Consider the following 18,397-nt stretch of genomic DNA (forward strand, 5'->3'; position numbering starts at 1 on the left):
GGTCTCACAGGCCTCCCTAGTATATTCCAAGCGGAGGTATTGGCGATGGCTGAGGCATGATCCGAGCCCTAAGCGTAATATAGCCATTCTGATCGACAGCCAGGCGGGCATTGAAGCCTCGTACTCAGTTGCGAGATCCTTCAGCCTGGTGCAGAAATGCGCTGAATAGTCTGGGCGGCACTGTTCTCTGGGTTCTCGTTCTTAGGAGCATAGAGAAGAACGACGGCTTTTGCTTAATAAAAATTTCAACTAGTGACGGAGACGGTGTTGAATTTTAATTTCTAAAAACTTTTTGCTAGACATATCGCGAATACGTATCGAATAAGAATGAGTGGGATTGACGGACTGGCCAGGAGGGGCCACTATTGTCAGTCCCTCGGCGGGTACAGTCTGTCTCTTGCTTGCAACTGTCAAGGGTGGAATCTACTCGCACTACTTAAAAGCCGCGGATCTCAGATGGCGAAGGTTTATCACCTGTGTCAAGGAGGGTTCGGCCCGGACATAACAAAACCCATTGCGAGAGTCCTTGTGCTAGACGCCTATAGGGGACCATGCCGCCAGACTTGGCATACCCTACGATTCACACTGTCGAAGCTATGGAAAAGAGGGAGAAACTTTCAAACAGTTCCTTCGCGATTGCCCAGCTCTAGCTAGTGCCAGGCTAGGGACACTAGGTAAACCGTTCTTTGAGGAACTTAGAGAGCTTTTTTTTTTTCGTGAATGCTACGGGTCTGCATCCTTACTCTTATAACAGCAGTCATGATCTTAGGAGTTTGTGGCATTAAAACGGCGTACCACAGCTCCAATTTAGGTCCTCGGAGTGTCCACTGATACCTACCTAGTAGGTCACTGACGACTGATATCAGGGACAATCGATACTGATAACGCAAGGCAGGGGACTGCATATTTACAAATCAAATCGTGGTCTATAAGACAAATCCGAGTCAATAAGAATTTTCCTGGCTACCGCAAACAAATGACCATATCAGCTTTACGTGTTAATTGCGGTAATATATCTTTGGCATTAAAGAAACTTAGAAGTGAAAATATTATCGTAATTGATTAACACCTCTTGATCCAATGTGTTATGCAATATTTTACAGGTACCAGCTTAAGATATGAGCCAAAATAAGCTTTTAGAATTGTCGAATGAAATGATTGTGTGCACATTCATTTATGATTGTCCAATATGTATATATGTGTGAAATCGACGTTGTTCTGGTGCTCGGTAACCGGGCTTAGTGGAAAAAACAATTTATTAATAGAAAATGGAGCAAACGAGAAGAGACTAATAGTTTTTATTCAATTCGTAAGCAGATTATTGCTGATAGAAGTGCTTACTTGTGACGAAAAACTTGCCTCGGAGATCGTTGGCTCTTTGTTGGCAGAATAAATTAGAAGTTTATTAACAAGTTGAGGCTGTGAACGCTATTGGCTTTTCGCTAATTCATGGTTTTGAGAAATTTTATTGTTTTAATGTGCTCGTCTGCAACTACAAAAAGTTATCTCGACTGTTATTTGCACGGAATAGTGCGTTTAGATACTTAAAAAAATATGGCTCGGGCGGTGGGAGAAGATAGGGTGCTACTCTTGTAACACAACGATATCATCTATGTAAGAATAATCAATTTGAATCAACCAAAATATTCGTTTTGGGAGAATTCAGTAGATTGAAAAGCTGGAAGGCACGTTTCGTTATTCGATGGGGCTTTTGCGTCTAATCGGGGTTGCATTTCAACAAAAAATTGGAACTTTATAGGTCAACTCCCTTCCAATTATTTACAACGCAGCAAACAAATCAATATGGGAATATTAATCAGATAAGCGAGCAATCAAGTGCGAGCGACAGTCAGCAATCCTTAATGAATGATTACGCCAAGGAGTATGTAATTTAATCTTCGACATAGTACATATTGTAACCGGCCGAATAATGTGATAAGCTTATCGTGATAAGATTAGCAAATTCGCTTTGTTTTTATTCTATTCCATCCACTGATGATAAGAGTGAAAACAATCTATTGGCTGACCACCCGACCTGATTAACACAATCGAGGCAAAACGACGGATGAACTGAGCCAGACGAATGAACCCATTTTGTGTCACTGATAAATCAAATTAACAAAGCTTATCAGCATCTGAGCAAAATATGGGCGCCGAAGTTCATTGCGATTGCAAGATTTTTTTTTGGGATTAGAAAATAACTTTCTACGTGACGCACATTAAGATTGAGAAATGCCAATGTTGTTCTCTATAGGGGGATTGAAAATTATAGTGATAGATCGCCAAGGTCGAATATTACAATTTTGGAATTCGGTTTGAAATGGAATCGTTCATTTCATGGGCAATATAGTGAAATGATAAAAACAATGGGTTCAATTCTTTTGATCCCACGGAAATTTCTGGTTAACATTGAGGAGCGGTGTAGCAGCCCAGGGATAGGATAGAGAAGTGAAAAAAATTCAAGGTTTTGTAATGAACCAGGAAATTGTAGCATCAATCAAGATAGCTCGTTTCTCACCACAGCAAATTGACAATCAAGATTGTTTATCACTTGCTAGCCAGTTCGGAAGAGAAGCCGGGCTTTTGATACTTCGGTTCTCCCTCTGATGTTCCCGATGACATGGGTTTATATACCACTTTGTTCGAGTTCGAAAAAGTGGATCATAATTAGAAAAGGGCGTGATTTTTTCATTACACGATTGTAATATAAGTTCCAGGGCGAAACGTAGAGGGGTACCACGATGGAGCATAAAGCCTGTGAAGCGCCTGCTGAACCAACCCCAACAGCTCTACTACCAAACTCCATCGCCACCTCAACGTAGTGACCGTCGGGAGCTCTTTCTTAATGAAAAACTGCAGACGGAGAAGGATGAAGGTGAATCTCCCGCGCCTAAAAATGGAACAAACCAAACCAGTTGGTACTGGTCCTCCAGGTTCTGGATTGGGTAGGGCTGACAACTCTACACGGAAAACAACTTGTTACGAAGCCACAAATGATAACAGACTGCGGATTATTCAATAAGCAGTGTCATATGAAATGGTTGTTGGAAGTATCTGGTTTGCGCGGAAAGCGGTCCACAAATAAACGTGGGCCTCTCTAGATGGGACCATTTTCAACCATTTCTCCAGCCTTGATGAATGTCAGAACATATAGGCGGGCCAATATAGACTCGAATCACTATCTCGTTGGCATGGTGCTCTGAGCTCGAATAACAGCACCACCTAGAATCCCCTTTGACAATCAGGTGAGAGTTAGTACTGACGCCATCTACACCACAGCCCTCCGCAACACGTATAAGGGGGAAATGGATGCCGCAATAACCGCAATCAACAGAGATCCTGGAGATGAAGCATCAACAAATAATCTTCACAATCACCTGAAGAACGTCATCAAAAATAGGGCCACAAACATATACTTGGCCCCAGCAGCAAAACGAGTCGGACGGCTGGTTTCACGATGAATGTAAGCTAGTTACGGAACGGAAGAATGCTGCATACCAAGTAATGCTGCATTCTCAAAGGACGCAGGCACGGTCAGAGACTTGCCACGAACTCCGTCGAGCGGAGGAGCGATTTCACAGACGGAAAAAGCCTGGGAGAACTAACAAGCCTGTGAACTAGAAAAGTACAGGGAGCAACCGCAACAGACGCGCTAGTTTTACCAACAAGTTAGCAAGATGAAGCCTTGCACACCTGGATGTTCATACTGCCGAAACAAAGAGGGAAAGAAGGAAATCTGATTTGCGACAGAATGGACATATTGGAGCGATTGAGCGGTTGAGTACTTTGATGAACTACTGAACAATCAGAACATCGGCGAGTTTGAGGTCCTGCCAACTGAACACGACGGACAAATACTGTCACCAGCAAGTATAGGAGAAAGAGTCCGTGCAATTCATCGACTTAAAAATCGTAAGGCGCCAGGAGCCGATGAAATTACAGCCGAATTGGGTAAATATGGAGGCGACCAATTATACCAAGTGGTTCTAGGCACACTAGACAATACTTTTCACGTGCTGAACTATCTCTTACAGATATTAAGGGACTGTCTGAGGAACTGCTCCCTGCTCTATGAAACACTAGAGGGTCATAGGAGGATGGAGGTCACGTCGGAGGTAGCACAGGGATCCATCCTGGGGCCGGACCTCTGGAACGCTACCTATAATAGTCTACTTAAACTCGGCCTGAGATGGCGAAGGCTTACAAGCTGTGCCAAGTCAAGAAGAATTTGGCCCGCTTATAACATAGCCCGATCACGAGAGCTCCTGTGCCAGACGCGTGCAAATGTATTCAAGATTACGGCAGTTTGCACGGGGCACTGGCCCATAGGGGACCATGACGCTAGGTTCGGCATACCCTACAACTCACATTGTCGAAGCTGTGGAGAAGGAAGGGAAACCCTTATGCACTTTCTCTGCGATTGCCCAGCTCTGGCTAGAGGCAGGCTGGGGATACTGGGACCTCAGAGAGATTTCTAGCTGCAGAGTGGGAGAGCTGCTTTCCTTCGTGAATACTACGGGCTGGCTCTGAAGATCCGAGCCGGCTGGACTCTGTCTCCCGGCTCCCATAATAACAGTCAAGATCTTACGAGTTTGTGGCATCAAAACGACGCACCAAAGCACTAATTCTCCTCGGAGCGGCCACTGATACCTACCTACCTATCTACTTAAACTCGACTTGCCAGAAGAGTCGCGCCTGGTCGGCTATGCAGATGATGTCGCGGCGCTTGTTGCTTACTACTCACGGTTTCAACCTTGCACTGACAAAAAACCGAAGTAGTCATCCTGACTAAAAAGAGAATTCCGACCCTGCATCCTATATCGCTCGGCGAGTCGATAATCGAGTCAAAACCAGGGGTAACGTACCTCGGGCTGACTTTTGACTCAAAGATAAGCTTTTTTGAGCAAGTCAAATCAGCACCGAACAAAGGTGCAGCTGGAATTTCGGCGTTAAGTAGGTTGATGGCATACATTGGGGATCCTAGGTCTAGCAGGCGACATCTCCTGATGAGTTTAACACAGTCTGTCCTGCTCTACGGTGCAGAGGTATGGGCTGACGCTTTTGGCCAGGAGGTATATCGTAAACGTCTCGCACAAGTACAGAGACGGGGAGTTTCTGGGTGACGTCTGGTACCGCACTGTCTCTGAACCAGCCGTGATGGTGATCGCGGGAGTGGTCCCTGTTGCCCTTCTTGCTAAGGAGCGTCAAGCCATATACAAGTGCAAGGGAAATGAGCCAAGGGTATTTGTTGCTCGTGAAGAATGGCAACGCACCCTAGGCAGCTCTCTTGGTAAAATGAAACTAGGGGCAAATGGACTGCGCGGGTCATCGGTAACTTAGGTGCATGGCTGAATAGGAAGCATGGTGAGACTGGCTATTTCCTTACCCAATTTTTAAATGGGCATGGAGGTTTTCAGTCTTACCTGCACTAGATTGGAAAAGCGCGATCTTCGGATTGTGTGTTTTGCAATGGAGTTGTGGACAACGGCCATCACACGTTTTTTCTTGTGGAGGGTGGGATTGGGTTCGTCAGCAGCTCTATTTAAACACAGGGGATCTCTCTCCAGACAACATTGTCGGAGAGATGCTGGGGGGTGCTGACAGGTGGAGCCGTGTTGCCCATTACGTTCGGGTCCTGCTCGTTGCTAAAAAGATAGAGCTCGACCGGTGGAGGAGCCGGATAGCAGGGGGTTCCTTAAACTGACAGTTCCCTTCCTCCTGTCCCCTCCCATTGGTGAAAGGAATTTTCTGATTTGAAGGCTTCGCAAGGCGGGAGAGTTCGGGGACTAGCCCGAAGTAATGTGACAAACGGTTCCAGGCTAGCTCTCTGACGATGGGGAGTCCAACACTGTGTGCGTAAATACATTCACCTACCCTACTCCAAAAAAAAATTCAATATCTGACGGTGAACCGAGATATGCGCAAAGGCAAAACATTAGCTAATGTCTCGACAAATCACCCATAAGGTAAATAATAGGTAGTAGGCAAATATTATAGTTTAGTATTCCAACATCGCTTGGAACCCGTGCAAATTCTAGCTCAAATAAGCAGCCCAGCAGCGTTGAAGGAGTCCTAATTTGTATGAAAGTTGATTGGGAGAAATAAAAAAACCAGGAGATATCCTGCCGAAAGATTTAACTCTAGCGTAACTATTTCGTTAATCTAATCATCACCCAATGACAGAAAAAAGCCATGGTCGTGTGCGTGGCATGACTTTCTTATTTATTTTCATTATCGCACTGAGAATTTGGCAACTGGTGCCAAGAAATCGACGAGTAATTTTGGGGCCATACGATTGTGGAGTTCGAGACCAAGATGTGCGAGACATGGTCACATGCCAGCATGTTAAAAAAATCTATCTTCATGAAAAGCGTCCTTTGCGAGGTCATCAAGGTGAATTGAAGTGGTGGAAAGTGTTTCATCGAAATCTAAATAGTTTAAGTGAATTGTTCAGTTTCCATCATTTAATTAAGTTCAATTTCTCACAATACTTGACATAACAAGGTTAGAGGCATATGTGGAGTGCCCTAATCGATTGAAGCATAAATTAATTATGTTATAATCAAATCGTTTGTCGATAAGCAGCCCCCATAAAACAACGTGTGCTTAGTTCGCAACAAGTGGGGTGGATGATAAATTACTTTGTTCGAAATAGTAACTACACCATTATCGGTGGCTTGGAAACAAATGAGACTGTTTAATGTTTTGTTTTTAGATAATGCACGTACTATTCGTTCCAACATTATGTAAGAGCGATTCATTGGATTGCATGAAGGTTATTATGTTTTTCTGACGATGAAATTTTTATTTTAAATAGTAAAATACTTACGCAAATTGCTTGGGAGGCTGTGGTGGTTTTTGTGGATCTGATTTAGCTGACATCCTGAAAAGAAAAAAATCGAATTATTTGAATGCAATCGAGACACTTTGAAATAATGTATAATGTATGTGGTGTAGATTTGATGAACTATAGACTTGCTCCCTTTGATGACCCAGATCACTGTGATGTATGCGATAAGTAACAATCTTCTTCCATGGGGCCTAACTCGTCAATTGTCTACCCTTTCCTCTCATTAAGTAACGTATCTAATCACTTCACCTGTCTGTTACACTTCAGATAATCTAAGCTTCCCATGTGAAAGTTGGGTACCTCAAACTTCAGACCCAAGAAGCCTTATATATAGATGCTATAAACCTATTTCCTCAGGGGTCGTCAGCAACCTTTAACGGGTCGCTTACGATACGGAGTGTGACGTCCCCGAGGTGCCCCAGTAAGTAGTTCTGACTCCCTAGCTGGCAGTATACTTGCGTCCTAGGTAGTAGCCCCGAGAAAGCTTCTCGGTGAAGAGCGAACCGCGAATGACCGGTACACGTCGGGACACACTGGGAGCCGTCGATGGGATGACGTGAGTGTAGCTCTGCTAAGGTGGTAGTTGCGACGTTTATCAGGAGCCAGCTCCTTCGGGACCCTGGTCGGCTAGTGCGCGGTGAACCGGTGTTAGTAGATCGCGTTTTCCCGATCGAACGCTGATTTGTACGTGCATTCCGGGATCAGCTAATAGTAGGTCAGGCCTCAGGGAAGGGGCTGTGTCCCCGAGGGTACAAACGTTCCTGACTATTGTGGCCCGCTCTCTTGCGCACGATGCGCTGGTGAGATTTCCATGTAGAATAGAAATATATTAATAAAAAAAATCGACGAAACAACAGGGAAGGAGGAAGAGCTGAGCGCATTACGTCGTTCACCGCAGCGATCAGCGAAATAGGCAGCAAGGGCTGACATACCCGATGTGACACCGCGGCGCCCAAATAAAGAGGAAGCCTTATCAAGTGGCGTGACTGACCGTGTCAGGAGATGGCAACTCCAATAATTTGTAGTGCCCTTGTTCCGAAAGAAAGTCGTCAGAATCGCTATTCCTGAGCAGATGGATTCGGGCAAAAACCGAGTGCAAGTGCAGTCGACCGTCCTAGCTAGAGTCGGAGAGTTAAGGTTCATCAGGAAATGCGCAGCAGTAGTGAAGCGTATGCGGTTGGCAACGTTTCTCCAGAGGAACGTCAGCAAAGGCGTCAAAAACGGGATTATGGAACAGGAGGAACTATTGGACCGCATTTCCTTCTATAGGCGAAGGTTGAGAGCAGCGGAAGGTGACTGTTGGGCAGAAACAGCCACTTTCCCGCTGAGAACGCTGCATGAGTCAAACGGTCCGCAGATAGCTCACTGCAAAGCGAACTGGTCTGCACACATGACTTCGTTCGCCGGAAGTCCTTGCAACCACCATATGAGGGTTCACATGAAGTTTTGAACAGAGAGGAGCACTTCTTTAGGCTTCGCTTCGACGGCAGGCGCAAGAACGTCTCTGTGTCCAGGTTAAAGCCTTTTGCCTACCGGGCTGAGGTTTCGAGGAAAAGGGGTGCACGGCGGGTGAGATTTGATTTGCGCTCTTAAAGTTGGCGGGCCAAGACTCGGGTTTATTGCTGAAACCCAGTATTATCTGGTGTTAAGGTATTGTGGAGGTGCGATATGTTTAACGGGCTTCGCACCAGAACAATGTAATTCACCACGCAATGAAATTCGCCCGCCTGAAAGGCTCGCCTACCTGTTGGTAGCGGGGTGACAGTCACGAGGCCGACGGAGCAATCGGTTAAATGGAGTTGAGAGTTAGTCCCAACCTCTTTTCATTGTCGAGAAATTGGATTGATTCATATTTTTTGCTTTCGTCCCAGTGAAATGCATCAAGTAATGTATTGAACGCTAGCGTCATCAGAATCGAATCTTTTCCTAACGTCAATGCTATTACGCGTGTACGAATTTCCCAAAAAATACGGCAGTGGACGATTGGATTTTTTACGATGTATACGAATGATTATTTGCCAATTAAAAACTGCGGAGTATAAAAATTGAGTTTTTATCACTGTAGAGAAGTTTATATTTTTTTTCAATAAAATTCATTACAAAAATGAAAGGGTAGTATGGCTTTTCCTTAACGAAAAGCTGCAGACGGAGAAGGATGAAGGCAAGTCTCCCGCGCCTAAAAACGGAACAAATTGTTCCAACTGGTCCTTCCGGTTGGGGGTTGGGTAGGGCTGACAGCCCTACATGGAAAACAACTTGCTGGATTGGATGGAGTTTGCAACGACGAACCCGGCAACGTGCGCTCTCTGTACAGAGATGGAGCTTCCAAGCAGCTAGCCGATACCCTGTCCCAATATAGGGCTGATGTAACAGCGTTGCAAGAGATGCATTGGACAGGGGTCGGTTTCCTGGAGAAGAGTCGGGTGCTTGGAGTAGGTTTCTTAGTAAACCAAAAAATGAAACCTGCTGCATTGGCTCCCATAGCTTACATTAAAAGACAAATGATAACGGACTGCGGATTATTCTATTAGCAGTGTCACATGAAATTATTCTTGGAAGTACCTGGTTTGCGCGGAACACGGTCCACAAACATATGTGGGCCTTTCTAGACGGGACCACTTTCAACCAAATTGACCATGTGCTGATCGAACACCGCGACTTCTCAGCCTTGATGAATGTCAGAACATATAGGGGGCCCAATATAGACTCGGATCACTATCTCGTTGGCATGGTGCTCCGAGCTCGAATAACAACCGCACCCAGAATCCCCTCTGACGATCAGGTGAGAGTTAACACTGAAGCTATCTACAACACAGCCCTCCGCAATACCTATAAGAGTGCATTAATCGCAGTCAACAGAGATCCTGGAGATGAAGCATCAACAAATGATCTTCAAATCACCTAAAGAACGTTATCATAAATGTAGGCTAGCAACGGAACGGAAGAATGCTGTATACCGATTAATGTTCCATTCTCATTGAACGCGGGCATGCACAGATACTTATCACGAACTCTGGCGAGCGGAGAAGCGATTCACTGATGGAAAAAGGGAGCCTCGGAGAACCAACAGGTCTGTGAACTCGAAAAGTACAGGGAGCAACCGCACCAGGCGCGCAAGCTTTACCAACAAGTCAGTAGAATGAAGCTTTACACATCTCGATGTTGATCCTGCCGAGATAAAGAGGGAAATCTGATTTCCGACAGAATGGGCATATTGGAGTGATGGGTTAAGTACTTTGAAGAACTACTGAACAACCAGAACAGAACGACGGAGAAATACTGCCACCACCAAGTATAGGAGAAACGGTCCGTGCAATTCATGGGCTAAAAAATCATAAGTCGTCAGGAGCCGATGAAATTACAGCCGAATTGGATAAATATGGAGGCGACTCTCTGCGTATACTACATAACGATGAAACCTATGGGCGATACAATGACCGTCTGTTGTGGATAAAATCCCGCTCAATTGGTTACGGTCGGCGGGTCACTTAATCCGTATGGATGGGGCTGATCCAGCCCGGAAAGTCTATAAGGGCAAGATCTATAGTAGAAAAAGAAGACGAGGCAGACCCTGCCTGAGATGGAGCGATGGCGTAGGTCAGGACGCCAGACAGCTTTTAGGGATATCGAATTTGTGGATCTCGGCGCAAAACCGAGATGTCTGGAGTTTAATATTAAGGTAGGCCTAGACCGGATACCGGTTGTTGCGCCGTGGATGATGATGATGATTACAATTTTTATTTGTAAGGCGGAGTGAAGATATTTATAAAGCAAAAATGCTCTCATACTTTTGTCTACCACTGTGTATCAAGAAATTTCGGCTCTGTTGACCTAGACAAGATTAAAACTAGTGCGGAGCCATAAATCTATAAATAATTGAGAACTGTTCACACTTTAAATGGTTCTAATTCTTAAACCAGGCAACTGCGACCACACATATGTAATTGATAAGGGCGATGACCTGCAGAGCAGATATGTGAAAATCAATTCGATTCGAAGCAAGTTCGCCTTTCCAAATAAACACAAAAGAATATTCATTCCCCGCTGCTGTAGGCTTATCACTTGCACAGCGTTAAGTGCGATGATAATGAAATTATTGAAAGTGAAATTCTAAACAAACAAGTCGACAAAAACGGAAGCTCGACGCTTCAGGTATAAAAGGTTTTGTGTTTTCCTATGTGAAGAGCATAACGCAGTTCTCCATTGGTTGATAGCATTGACTCGAGATATTTAAATCGCTCAGTTCTGTTAGCGGTTTCTCCAGGTGCCAAAAAAGAATAGTGGATAACTTCAGCTGTAGACTACCAAACAGTTCCCACTACCTTCTTCGGATGGAGGCTTTTTTCCGGCATATGCTTCGGTGGCTCATCAGCATCTAGCCATTGTGGTGATCGGCGACGATTGTCGTACAATATTCACATGTCATTATTCTGTGCAAAAAGGCATCGCTTCTGCTGTGGGAGAGTAAGGAACTGCAAATTTCCATTCGAAGTGCCATGTTTTGCTCCGTAAGGGATGCGGAACCCATTTGTCGAGCTTTTTCGCCTTATCAAGTAGTTCCAAGTGCCGGGAAGCTGCCGAATAGCGTACGCTAAGTTTTGTGCAATGTCCCTCACAGACTGACGTGTGGCGGATTCGAATAGCAAATGTAGTTCCTCGTTGTCAATCGATGGTTCTGGATGTCCAGGTGGCACACTTTGAAGGTTTACGTCGCTTGACCGGAATTTTTCGTCCCTTACCGTATCAGCTCCAAATGCGCTGTTACATAATGTTCCTGGCCGCCTCCGCTGCTTGGTGACCGAGTTTGAACTCATACAGAAAAATTACACGTTCTTGGCTCTTTTCCTCTTTATTCACTGTTATCATAAAGAAGGTCAAAACTGAAATGATTCCTTTTTTTGATAATACATTCTTCTTTACTTTGGTTACACATAGATTATGACTAGACTTAATACTAGACTTATCTCTAACAGCTTAACTTTACCTAGAGACTAACATTTGACTTAATCTTATCTTAGGACTTATGCTATAGTGGAAAGTCAGGGAAAACCTCTCTTATTAGGATACCTGAAAGGATGGAGGAAGGATACATATAGGGGACGGTGGTGTTATTGGGCAATGGAGTAAACGAGGCCAGGGCGATGTCGATGGGCGGTTGAATAGAATCAGTTTACCGTCGAGATAGGAGTTAGGAGGTCTGTAGGGAGGGAATGGTGCCGGCATGAGGGGTTCGTGTTAATACTGCGTATGTGGGAGTAAAACTAGATGAGGTCATTTTCGTGGGCTTGGCATTTAATGAGGAATTTGGTTAGTGAAGTAAGGAGGATCTGGTCTATGCGGGAGCAATTTACCTCGTCATAGACGGCCTGGTTGGAGTGGAGATTGGACTGGGAAAATGACAGGCGGAAGAACCTCCTTTCGCGCACCCGTAGACGTTCCATTTGCGCTGAGAAGAAGTTTCTAGGAACGGAGGAATTTGTTGAGGATTAGGATCGTGGTATTAATGCGGTTTTGGGAGGAGGTGTAGACGATCAAGTCGTCAGCGTATTGAATGGTTTTGACAGCTTGGGGGGAGTTGGTAGGGTGCTGAAGTGGGATATCGGCGGTGTATAGGGAAAATAGGGTTGCTGACAGAACTGAGCCTTGGGGGATGCCTGCAGGAGGACTGTATGGGTCGGATAGATTTGAATGTGTGGGAGAGTTTGAAGGTGAGGCCTCCGCGCCAGATCGCGTCGAAGGCTTTTTGAATATCGAGGAGGCAAGCGGTGGTGGGGACGTTGTTGTTTATCTAGGAGAGGATGTCAGTTTTGAGGACTAGCAGCGCGTGTGAGGTGCCGTGGCCACGCCTGTTGGCAGCCTGGAATGGGGGAATAATGGTCTGGTCGGTGATGTTTTGGAGCATGATATCGTGGATGACATGCTTGAAAATTTTCGATATCGCGTTGAGGAGGGAGAGCAGCGGTAGCTGCCCGGGGAAGCTGAAGGTTGTTTCTTTTTTAGGATTGGGACGATGTGGGATTCTTTCCGTGGAGTGGGGAAATGAGTCCTTGATTAAGTGTAGGACTATTTATACTTCATTATCCGACACCAACAGCGCCAACTGGTGGTGGTTTGATACAGCAAAATCGCAACTAACTCCATTGGATTGCCAAATCGGCCATTTTATGTGCAGCAACCTAATAGAATGGACATTTGGGGGGGGGGGGGGGGGGGGGGGGAGTTGCCGGGTAAATTTCTAAAATGTAGAAATATACTACTAGTAACCTTATTTGTGTAGATGTCGGAACCGGATTTATTTTGAGGCTTGGATTTCGTAGAGATGCACCACTGCGATTTTTTCAGATTTTTCGGTTGGATATGTTCTGAGAACGAGACCTGTTACACTTTTTGATGGTCATATTTTGAGCCGTATTTAGTTCCGTGCTTCTTTACACAGCTTCAGTTTGGGCAACAAATCAAACTGGGGAAAACTAGGAATGGCGTATCGATTAAGTGCACTCCGGGTATGCAGTGCTTAGCGAACAACATCAGGAGAAGCAGCATATGTACTGGCAGAGACAATCGCCATAGACATCTTGGCGAATGAAGGCCGGTGTCTCTACGACAAAATGTAAACAATCAGCGAGTCTATTGTACTTTGACGGCAACTAGTACGGCGGGAATCCATCGCAGAATGGCAAGAGATGAAATGAGACACAACCTGGCCGTTGGACCTACCATATCATTCCACATATTCGAAGATGGATTGAAGGGTGGCCCGGGGAACTAAGCTTCGAGCTAACACAGTTTTTAAGTGGACATGGAGGTTATCGCGCTTACCTACATCGATTTGGACACGGCGAGTCACCGTACTCCCTAAGATGTGGTAACGTGGCTGTGAATGCGGAGCATGTTGTATTTGAGTGCCCAAGGTTTACACCGCCCCGAACTAGGCCGGAGGCGATCGCAGACATGCGGTTAACACCTAAAAAAATATAGTGGAGTTTATGTTGGAATCAACGAAGGCTTGGAATCAAGTGGTAATTGAGGTGAAGATGATTTATCAACATCTATGGCATGAAGAACTGCGAAGAAGGCAAGAAAGGGGGAGAAAAATAATGAGCCGCAGTTAAGAACTGATCCAGCCCCGCGATGCAATTGTTATAGCAGTCCCGTGGGGAGAGTGGAAGAAGAAGGAGGCGGTTTTAGTGAGTAGGAGTTTCACATAACTGTAGGAGTCAGCAGTAGGTGTTGAACTTTTTCACATTCCAATGATGAAAAAAAAAAGATAGACAAACAGACAGACATCGAGTTGATTCTGATAAGCTTTTGTTTTACACAAAACCTGAAAAAGGGCTGGGGAGAAGTAGTCTTGATGAATGAATTTTTAATATTTCACTCGAATGTCAATTATTCTCGTTAATTATGACGTCAGCATCTTATTTGTATGGCTTAGGATGCTGTTAATTCGCACGAAATTGATAAGTTTGAACTGTTGGATTTTCATGACATGCGTATGCACGATACTGCCCTCTATGCCGGTGCAAAATTTAGTCAGTCAGTCAATTTCTAAATGTTGGTAATATACTATTAGTAAGCTTATTTGAGCATAAGAGATATCGGAATGCGACATATTTTGAGGCCTAGATTTCACCTAAGCGACCTGATTTTGTTTCGGATTTTTGGGTTGGGTAGTTTCCGAAAATGAGTCCTGTCTCACTTTAAGTCTGTACATTTTGACTCCTTACTCGCGCACTTTGCAATTCACGTCAAAACTAATATCAGATTCGGAAAGTACTAATTGAGACCTTCCATTCAATACCCCACATGACTATATTCGATGGAAACAATTTTTAGATCCCCTTTTACATGTATGGCCCCCCTTACAAAATCTTAAAAATAGCAGTGGGAAATTAGAAACTGTGTGGATGCCTCATATTCCATAAAGGAGTGAATAGGGGGCAAATTGTACGGAACCACCTGCTTAAGTTGTGAAGATCTACACTGAAATAGGTCCAATGGTAGAAATGGCAGGAATTTTTAATAGATTTGAGTTTATCTCGCCTTTTTTAAAGGGTAACCCGTTTTTTGGCTAGATAATAGCCCCTAAAGTAAAATATGTACAAGAAAACATCCCCAAAGAGAGCGTATCAGATCTCCATCTCCATATCTTTACGATTTTACGCACACGAGCCAGCTCAATTAAAATTGTAAAAATAATCTAAATCCGAAGCTGCCGGTCTTTCAGTTAAATGCCCAAGAACTGCCGCAACATTCCGGTTTCTGAGCGACTCAAGAATTGGAGGTTGATTGCGACTTGCTCGCTATTCAATTTGCTTCACTTCATAAGAATATGAGGGGAGATGTCGTTGGTGCGTTGGCGGCTCTTGAAGGAGCTTGAACTCGATGTAAAAATCGATTATCCTCCCGAGCCTTATGCAATCTGTCGAAGGATGGCTACCGCCTCAACTGTGAAGCATGTAGCCTCCGTATGTTATGTAATGAAGCCTACAAAGTAAATTCACGAAACTGCAAACTTCCCGAACGTTGCAGAAAGTTGTTCCTCTGCCGGCATCCAGCTCACTCGTCTCTAACGTGGCGCTACCACTAATTAGTACATTTCAACCCGACTATCCGCATCTGGACCCTAATTAATGCATTGATTCACACTCAGTTGGCGAGGAATCTCTGCCACTAATCGATGGGGAAAGTGGAATGTGCAAGGTGAATTCCACCGACGAGTACTCCCCCCGCTTACCTGCTTAGTTTTGCTTTTGCTTCAGCTGCCAACGAAAGATTGCAGACGATAAGGACCAAATAAGAACGGGTGCTGCGTCGATGATCCTTTCTTAAACGAAACGATTCAATGGGCGCCGCGAAAACACGAAAACTTGGCCGTACCGTTCAGAAATTCTTTCCCGACCGACACAAGCCAGCGAACGGCGGAGTTAATTTTGAGAATTTCTGGCTGAAAGCGCAACACCACAACACCTCACCGAATCTTCGGGCAACTACTGCTGCACTGTCACATTGACGTTTCGCTGGTTTGACATTACTGCGTTTGGTCGAATGAAATGAAAAGTTTGTTCCACTCCGTTCCAATTGGATCACCCACGGTGGGAACAGCTGATGCGTGGTCTGCTGATAACAGGGAGTTCGGGTACAACAGTCTATGCAAATTTAGGTGGACAGAAAGCCATTTGATCAAAATTAATTTGCCGTAAAATTTGTTCTCAACATTGAAATGTGTTACTAAAAAAGATTTGTATTGATCAAAAGCTTAAATAATATTCGAATATTGAAGGCCTACTTTGAACCTGTTTAAGTAGAGAAGTAGAAGTAGAGTAAGATCATACTTTCTTTCATTTTAAGAAATTTTATGTTAATTTATGTGTATTTAGTCCAAAGTTTATAATAGAAAACAAATTAGTCCTTTTCTTGAATAGTATGTAGAAATGTACGATAGTTTCCCAGAAACGGAGATCGCTGTTCTTCGTAAGCACAACGAAATATTCGCATCTGACTCCTAGGATCACTGAGATTGAATTAATCCCAAGTAGTTCTTCTTTTTCTTTAACCTTTGTCCCGTTTACAAGCGGAGTCGTGATTTTATTTGATCAAATGGCTGATTTGTATGCAATCGCGAGGTTTTTAAATCCCCATCCAGTGTATCAAGCCACCGTTGTTTCGGCCTGCCTTTCGGTCGTTCACCATGGACTTCGATGTTCAGACCAATCTTGGCAAGCGAATTGTTGTCAGCGCGAATTACGTGACCATACCATCAAAGAAGCCTTCCTCGCAATTTTTCCACGATCGGTGCAACCTTATATTGATCCCAGTCATCCTCATTTCGGATGTGATCAAAACGTGTCATGCCACTAATCCAACGCAACCATCTTCCATCTTCGTCTCCATTACCGCAAGACGCCGTTTATTGTCTTTTATAGTCGGCCAACACTCAGAAGCATAGAGAGGGACAAAACGGAACGACATTGCGGTAAATTTTAGATTTGAGACGTTCGTTGATATGTCGACCACAAAGAACATCAGTTGCGTGAAGCAATTTCACGGCGCAGTTCTCCATTGGCTAATAGCATTGACTCGAGAGATGAGCTATCTGGCGTCCTGACCTATCCCATCGCTCCATATCAGGCAGGGTCTGCCTCGTTTGTTTTTTCTACCATAGATATTGCCCTTATAGACTTTTCGGGCTCGATTATCCTCATCCATACGGATTAAGTAACCCGCTCATCGTAACTTATTGAGCCGGATTTTATCCACAATCAGACGGTCATAGATTTTTTCGTTATGTAGACTACGGAATCATGCATCCTCATGTAGTGGGCCAAAAATTCGCAATTTTTCTAAGAACTCAAGTCTCCGAGGAATAGATGAGGACTGTTATCTCGTACAGTAAGAACTTTGACCCTATGGGGAGACGTTTCGAGCGGAATAGCTTTTATAAGCTGAAATAGGTTATGTTGGGTGCCAACGACCGTACGCGGATTTCATCATCATTGCTGTTCATATATTTTGTCTTGCCTTCATTGATGTGCAGCCCAAGATCTCGCGCCGCCTGCTCGATCTGGATGAAGGCAGTTTGTACTTCTCGGGTCGTTCTTCCCATGTTGTCGATGTCGTCAGCATAGGCCAGTAGTTGGGTGCACTTAAAAAGGATCGTACCCCTTGCATTTACCTTAGCATCATGGATCACTTTCTCTAGGGCCAGGTTAAAAAGGATGCATCATAGGGCATCTCCTTGTAGTCAGTCTTATCAATTTCGTCAGGCATTGATTCGCTGTCCCACACCTGGAAATCAGTTGATGAATCGCTTAGTGTAATTGATCGCCTCCATATTGAATCGATTCGGCTGTAATTCCATCGACTCCTGGCGATTTATGATTTTTAAGCCGATGAATTGCACGGACTGTTCCTTCTATACTTGGTGGTGGCAGTATGTGTCCGCCATCTTCAGTTGGCGGGACCTCCAACGCGCCAATGTTCTGGTCGTTCAGTAGCTCATCAAAATACTCAACCCATCGCTCCAAGATACCAATTCTGTCGGAAATCATATTTCCCTCTTTGTCTCGGCAGGATGAGCATTGAGATGTAAACGGCTTCATCCGGCTTGGTAAAACGCGTCTGGCGCGCTTGTTTCTTGTACTTTGCATTGGTTCTCCAAGGCTTTCTTTTCCCGCCTGTGAAATCGCTTCTCAGTTTGACAAAGTTTATGATAGGTCTTTGCGCGTGCCCGCGTTCTTTGAGAATGTAACACAACTCGGAATGCAGCATTCTCCCGTTCCATTGTTAGCTTCTATTCATCGTCGAACCAGCCGTTTCGACTCCCTTTGCGGCGGGGGCAAGTACGTTTGTGGCCGCATTTATGATAACGTTTTTCAGGTGATTGTGAAGATCTTTTGGTGATGCTTCATCTCCAGGTTCTCTGTTGACTGCAATTATTGCGGTATCCAGAAGAAGACTATTAACTAACGATCAAGTTTATAACCAACAGGAATTTTAAGATGTTTCCTCCTTTTAAGTGTTCCCGTCTGGTGTGTGCTGCTAAGT

At 44.6% G+C, this 18,397-nt stretch overlaps 1 protein-coding gene across 1 annotated transcript in view; it reads right to left on the minus strand.

Annotated features, from left to right (window-relative positions):
* LOC119659574 (mitochondrial glutamate carrier 1-like) overlaps positions 1 to 15,962 on the minus strand; it is a 45,413-nt gene extending 29,451 nt beyond the window's left edge. Inside the window, exons 1-2 of the mRNA XM_038067731.1 lie at positions 15,588 to 15,962; positions 6,830 to 6,883 (exon numbers count right to left, since the gene is read on the minus strand). Coding sequence (XP_037923659.1) covers positions 6,830 to 6,882 — 53 coding nt within the window. The 5' untranslated portion in view covers position 6,883; positions 15,588 to 15,962. The remainder of the gene's footprint in view (positions 1 to 6,829; positions 6,884 to 15,587) is intronic.
* Positions 15,963 to 18,397: the final 2,435 nt, after the last annotated feature.

The sequence above is a fragment of the Hermetia illucens genome, chromosome 6 (genome assembly GCF_905115235.1).
Source record: "Hermetia illucens chromosome 6, iHerIll2.2.curated.20191125, whole genome shotgun sequence".
Taxonomy (NCBI): Eukaryota; Metazoa; Arthropoda; class Insecta; order Diptera; family Stratiomyidae; genus Hermetia; species Hermetia illucens.